Source organism: Amphibalanus amphitrite, unplaced genomic scaffold (assembly GCF_019059575.1).
Source record: "Amphibalanus amphitrite isolate SeventyFive unplaced genomic scaffold, NRLGWU_Aamphi_draft 001212F_arrow, whole genome shotgun sequence".
NCBI classification, from domain to species: domain Eukaryota; kingdom Metazoa; phylum Arthropoda; class Thecostraca; order Balanomorpha; family Balanidae; genus Amphibalanus; species Amphibalanus amphitrite.
This window is the reverse complement of record NW_024882706.1, coordinates 82,618-88,747: the sequence shown is the minus strand read 5'-3', so window position 1 is coordinate 88,747 and position 6,130 is coordinate 82,618. Positions and strand designations below refer to the sequence as shown.

Here is a 6,130-nt window from a genome sequence, read left to right as displayed (position 1 = left end):
TAAGCCCGTATGCTTTTCCAAAATCGTTTTTTTTTAACAACCGTACTGCACGCCCACGGTCGTCCAAAGCGTCTGTAGAGGATGGATACTGGATAGGTCTGGCGAGGGATTTGGGTCACCAATCACCATGCATATTGCATAACATGAATCACATATTCCATAGCTAACATAACACGTTGTCACATCTCAAGATAGGCTCCACTGCCGCTTTAGCGATGTTGAATATAACCTGGGCGCCTTGTACGATTTAATTGGCATTTGATAGGCTGCCTGTTCCATAGTAGGTAGATACTCGGAGCGAAATGCGAACCAGGCACTGTTGCCGAATCTATTAAAGTGATATTTGTGTGGCTGCTAGGGAGTTTTCGGCTCCCCAGGATTGAGCATAGGGATGTGTTGGGCAATGATGCCCTGTGTAAAATGTCTATTGAACGGAGGGCTGACGAGAAGATGCAACTTTTTCATTGCCAAGTTGCGCAATGCGGCAGAACGTCCGTGAGCGGCAGCAATAGCACCGTGTGTCATCTCCTGAGGACAAGGACACCATACCACGGGAGCGTAGAAGCAGTAGAAGCAGCTGAACACCTGTGCCCGCTCTGTCGGGCTAAGTGTCGGGCATGCTCATTGCTCAGCTGTTGCTCTGTCGCACCGGGGGCATCAGCCGATCTGTCCCCGGCGGCTGTCACCTGACCTGCCCCCCCCCCCCCCCCCGCCGCGCTGGGGATCTGCGCGCGCGCCGGCCCGTTCGATCGCCGGGAATGACGTCACAGCTGGCACCGGCCCAGAGGCGGAGCGGCTGGCCGTGGTCGCTGACTGACCTGTGCTGTGGTGGACGGAGCGGCTGGCCGTGGTCGCCTGACTGACCTGTGCTGTGGTGGACGGAGCGGCTGGCCGTGGTCGCTGACTGACCTGTGAGGCGGCGAGTGTGACCAGGCCGTGGACTCCTGGGAGCGCAGCCGGAGACGGCGGTCCGCGGCCGGCAGCCACGGCCCCAGCCGAGTGACTGAGGCAGAGGCAGAGGCCAACAGCAGGTACGGGCTGCGGACGGCTGCTGGGGACGGGCTGGACAAGGAGTGGCGAACGGCGCATTCAGTCGCCAACCCGCCCCGGGCTGGAAGAGCAGTGGTGGGATGTTTGAACACCCGCTGCGGTTTTCGCATATGTCTCAAAAAACGCGGGCACCTTTTCATGCATCTTTTCTGCTGCTGTAGAAATTTCAGACCCAGGATTAAGGTGATGCGAGATCCAGATCCGTGGGATCAGTTCTCGGATCCATTTTCTGGGATCTGTCTATCTGCTGGCAGGTCGGCCGCTCCGCCGTCTGCCACTCTCAGCGTGCCGCTCCGCCGTCTGTTCAGCTCGGGACCATGACGGCGGCCGGCGGCGGCGGCGACGACCCGGTGCTGGCCGCGATGGGGACCGTGGGCAGGTGGCAGGCGTGCCAGTCGCTGCTGCTGTCGCTGGTGGGCGTGGTCTGCGGCTGGCAGGTGCTGGTGATCGCCTTCCTGGCGCCGCCCACCGCCCACTGGTGCGCGCCGCCCTCGCCGCACTGGGACGACCAACAGTGGCGGCGCGAGGGCATCCCCGACCCGGCCGAGGTAGGCACGACACCAACGGGACACGGGTCCCACACCCAGGCATGGATCAGACCGGACCCAGACAGACCAGAACCAGATCACACCGGGGCCCAATCTTATAAAGGGCGCGTTATCAAATGCCGTGCTGACATTTCACGGTACCCTACGCATGGCATGTAAGTACACAATCTTATAAAGACGATAGTGCGGCATCTCTACTCAGTGGCATTTTGCCCACGGCACAATTCAGCGCTAGCAGAAAGCACGCAACGTGATTGGCGAATGCTTCTCACCGTCACTATTGGAGATTGTGCGTGTTGTTTGCGAACAGGTACGTATGTTGTTTTGTTTCGAAGGGGTAGCGTGCAGCAGTCTTGTTTTTTTGTGAGATATTTATTTGCTTTAATCCACAAATAAGTAGGCGTGCAGGGTTTGATATTTGTGGAAAATGTGGTAGCAAACTATAAATAACTAAAGCATACTTACCTTCTCGAAGAATTATCCTGAAAGGCGAACTTCTCATCCAGTAAACTTCCACGTGGTGCGTTCTCGCGCTGAGAAAAAGTGGACAATGTTATCGACCCATTATGCTAGTTACCTATTTTTTCCATTTACTCGCTGTAAGCATATCAGTCGCACGACCCATCAGTCATACGAGCCAACGCTGCAGGCAGTCGCTCACGCTTTCTGCCGTCTGCTCCGAAGACGATGACGTCGTTGAGGTAGACTTGCACGCTGATTAGGCCCTTCAACATCGCCTCTATCGCCTTCTGGGACGCCATCGGCAGGCTCTTGGCGCCGTACGGACAGTTCCCTCGTGACATATTTGTGGCGGACGCGCGTTTTTGCGGCGTTTTTTTGCGGTTCGGCGGGCGGGTTATTGTGTTTTTGCGAAGTTTGCGTTGGCGTTTTGGGCGTGCGTTTTGCGCGTTTTGCGGTGTTTGCGTTTGGCGGCGGGCGGGCGGTTTTTCACAATTAAAGTCCCAACCTTCGGATCCGCAGTGCTGTTCGACAAGCGCTGCCCGGGCCTGCGGACAGTTCCCTCGTGGCATACGAACGTGGGCAGTGGCCACGAGTCTGGGTGCATCTCTAACTGATGGTATGCCGACTTCAAGTCCAAACACGAGAACGCTGGCCTCTGCACCTTGTCAAGCATGTCTTGGATGGCTGGCAGTGGATGGCCATTGGCCTCGATAGCCTCGTTAACGGCTTTGAGATCGACCCACATTCTCAGTTTATCGTTCTTCTTCGGTCCGATAGCACGTTGAATACGTTTATCTGGATCCCACGATCGGTGATATTCAGGGCGAGCTGTCCACCCTCTCGAGCACTCCCGCCTCCTGCAGATGCTCTGTCAGATGCTCCTTCACCTGCGGGGTCTCGGGGTGAAAGGGGTTGGTTGCATCTTGTGCTGCATAGAAACAGCCTCAGGCTTCACACGAATCCGGTGAACGAACCCTGTTGTCCCTGGTAAGACGCCATCAGCCTCCTGAACCGCACACTCGGCTTCACCGTTCGTGATAGACAGCTTCAGTCCCATCTGCAGGTATCTGCCCAACAGCGGAGTCCCTGCGTCAACCACATACACACGGGCAGTGCAGTTCCTACCATTGCAAGCACTTATATGCATCTACCTACCTGAAGAACACCTCGAACCGGAAGACGATGGCCACCGTATCCTTCGAGCCTTGTAGTCATTCCGGTGAGAACCACTTCAGGGAACATCTTCTCTTGTATGTGAGACGGTAAGATACTGACGGCAGAGTCTGTGTCAGCCAGCATTCTCACCGATTCTCACACAGCATTCCCATACACATATTCACATTTGTCCACAGTGCGTCCGGGTGGCGTTGTTTGCGTTTGAAGGCGTGCGGGCGTTACGTTTTTTGCGTTGTTTGCGGTTGCGTTTCTGGCGTTTTTTTTTTCAAACATTTACCTGCGGTCCGGTGATGCCCAGCATTGCCTTTCAGGTATTGAGGTTCTCTGGTTCTCGGTAGTGCATCTTTTGTCCAGTATTATTTAAATTGATGCGTATTCCCAGCACGATGGTCACTCACAGGGTTAGGTGTAATTATTGATACGGCCCTCAAGCTTCACCGACACATTCGTTCAGTATGTAGTACCTACACAAACAGGGGGCTTGCTGAGAGCTTTCTCAAAAGCAGTGTGTAGACAGATCCGTTGGCCTTTGTCACTCTCTCGAAGCCCCTGGTGAACATCAGTAGGCACATTCGTCAGCTACCTCACATTTAGTTCTGGTTGAGGGCGAAAGCTCGTAGCCATTTTCTGGCACCATGTAACGTTTGTTTGTAGTAGAGATGCCACTTTTGAACCCGCGAACCCGCTTTCTGCGGGTTTTCAAAACCCGCTGGGTTTTTGGCGGGTTCGAGAAGCAAAACTTGTCGTGTGGCGGGTATTTGGCGGTCAGACTTAAGAACCTATAAATTTATTTTTTTTAGATGCAAATTGCAAAACACAATGCCAAGTGCATTTGCTCAGGTTGACAATACAATATTCATCAAAACAACTTTTAAAACAGAACCAAATATAAAAATATATCAAGGTAGCACATTTCAAATGCAAAACTGAAAACAACCAGCAATAGCATCCACAGTCTAGCAATGACCAAACCAGACCAGGGTACAAGCAACAAACTACAAAGCATAAGTAAATGCTGATGAAAGCATTCCATAAAACATAAAAGAACCTGAAAGCAAACTTATAGGAAGCTGAACTGAAGTCTATGTGCAGTGTGCACCAGATATACATTATGGAAGAACCCAGACTTTAATGAGATGTTGAAAATCAGAGCAAATGCCACATGTTACTTTAACCCGCGCCCGGCTGGGGGTCCTGGATTTCCACGCCCTGCTGGGGGGGGGTGTTTGAACACCCCCCCTTGTAACTCGGCTCCTGGGCCACGTAGCGATACGCGGAAGGCGGCGTTCGAAAGAGCGTAAAAAATAATGACGAAATCACTTCGGTCAATTTTTTGGTCAGGTCAAAGGTCAGGTCACCAGAGGTCATTGAAGGCAAAATTTCGCCGATTTCCAGGTCGAATGTCGAAAATTTCCAAGAAGCCAACGCATAACTCGAGAAGCAATAGAGCTACAGCGCCGCGGAAAAGTGCATTCGATAGCCCTATTAAAGCCCTTTCTGAGTAATTCCCTCAGATTTGACCTAACGTCAACGGTTTTGCCTGCAGGGGGCAAAAATTGCAAAAATAGCCGATTTTTTTCGGAAACAGTTTTTCTGCAATAACTTTTGACCCAATCCTTGTACGAGCTTACTTTTACCGCCATTGTGTTACTCTCGTCAAGACGCATCGAATGAACTATAAGTTGACCTTGAAAGGTCAACTTGAAAATTTGACCTCTGGTCAAGGTCATGACCTGACCGGAAAGGGTCATGTTGCATATCAGTCGATCCGTATCGTCGAGCTGAACACATCTAAGGCGTTTTCATCGCTCTAGCATGCCTCTATCAAAAGTTATTTGCGAAAAACTGTTAGATACCATTCGTGACCTAAGATGACCTCAGGGCATAAACAAGGGTCACGGACACCATTTTCATGTTCAGTGTGTCTAAACCACTTGTAATTCGGTGTTTGGGAGTGTTTATAATGTCTTTTGTCCAAAAGAGGCGCATTTCAATTTTCTCCCATTGACTTATAATGGGGAGGTCGCAAAATTGACCTGACCTTAGGTCATCGATATCAAAATTCTGAGATATACATTTCATACATGCTATTGCTCTTAGCAATCGCTGAAAGTTTCAAAGCGATCGGTCACTCGGTGTAGCTATGACAGACATTGAAACTTTTTATGAGGTGAGGTCACTTCAAGTGACCTGGTGACCTGACCTTGAATGACCTTGGTCTGAAATTTTCACAACATGTGTAGAATCGATGTACGATAAGGTGTACCAAAAACGGCGGCGCTCCGCGCCGCCGTTTTTGAGATATTCGCGAAAAACCACAAGGGGGGGTGTTCAAACACCCCCCCCCAGCAGGGCGCGGGTTAATTGCGTCTGGTCGGCATAAAAAAGAGCTATCAGTTAAACAAAATTTGATGCAATGCAAATTCATTCATTACCTATCCTACTCTATGTTCTGTCCCACCCTATATTACGACAATAACACCAATTACCCTTACAAAAAAATCAAAATATTGACTGGCATGCGGCCCAAACATAACGCAATACAAAACTGGCGCACTTCCGACATTCTGACAAGGATTGGCATTTGACTGCGTCAATTTTGGTCTCTGAGGCGAAGGAAAGCTGACATTGATGACGCAATAATAATTTTACAATCAATTTTTCTGTTTTGGTTTTTGAATACCTCAAAATAGCAGTTACCTATACATGTTACAAAACCACGTAGCTGGTCGCATTTATTTCTTTTGTCTTTTTACTTGTCATTTGTATGCCGAGAGATGACCAGCCGGAGAGCATTACCAAGACCATCTTTAAAATTATTACATTTAATTTAGTATTTACTGTCTCTTTTTTTTTAACAGGTGATTAACTCTGATTTGTAAAACTTTAGCTGT

The 6,130-nt window shown here is 50.3% G+C and overlaps 1 protein-coding gene across 1 annotated transcript in view; it reads left to right on the top strand.

The window, feature by feature from the left end:
- Positions 1-790: 790 nt before the first annotated feature.
- The window catches only part of LOC122371165 (organic cation transporter protein-like), a 71,938-nt gene continuing 66,598 nt past the window's right edge, over positions 791-6,130 (top strand). The window contains exons 1-2 of the mRNA XM_043347300.1: positions 791-1,031; positions 1,305-1,598. Of these exons, the coding sequence (XP_043203235.1) occupies positions 1,368-1,598 (231 nt within the window). The 5' untranslated portion in view covers positions 791-1,031; positions 1,305-1,367. The remainder of the gene's footprint in view (positions 1,032-1,304; positions 1,599-6,130) is intronic.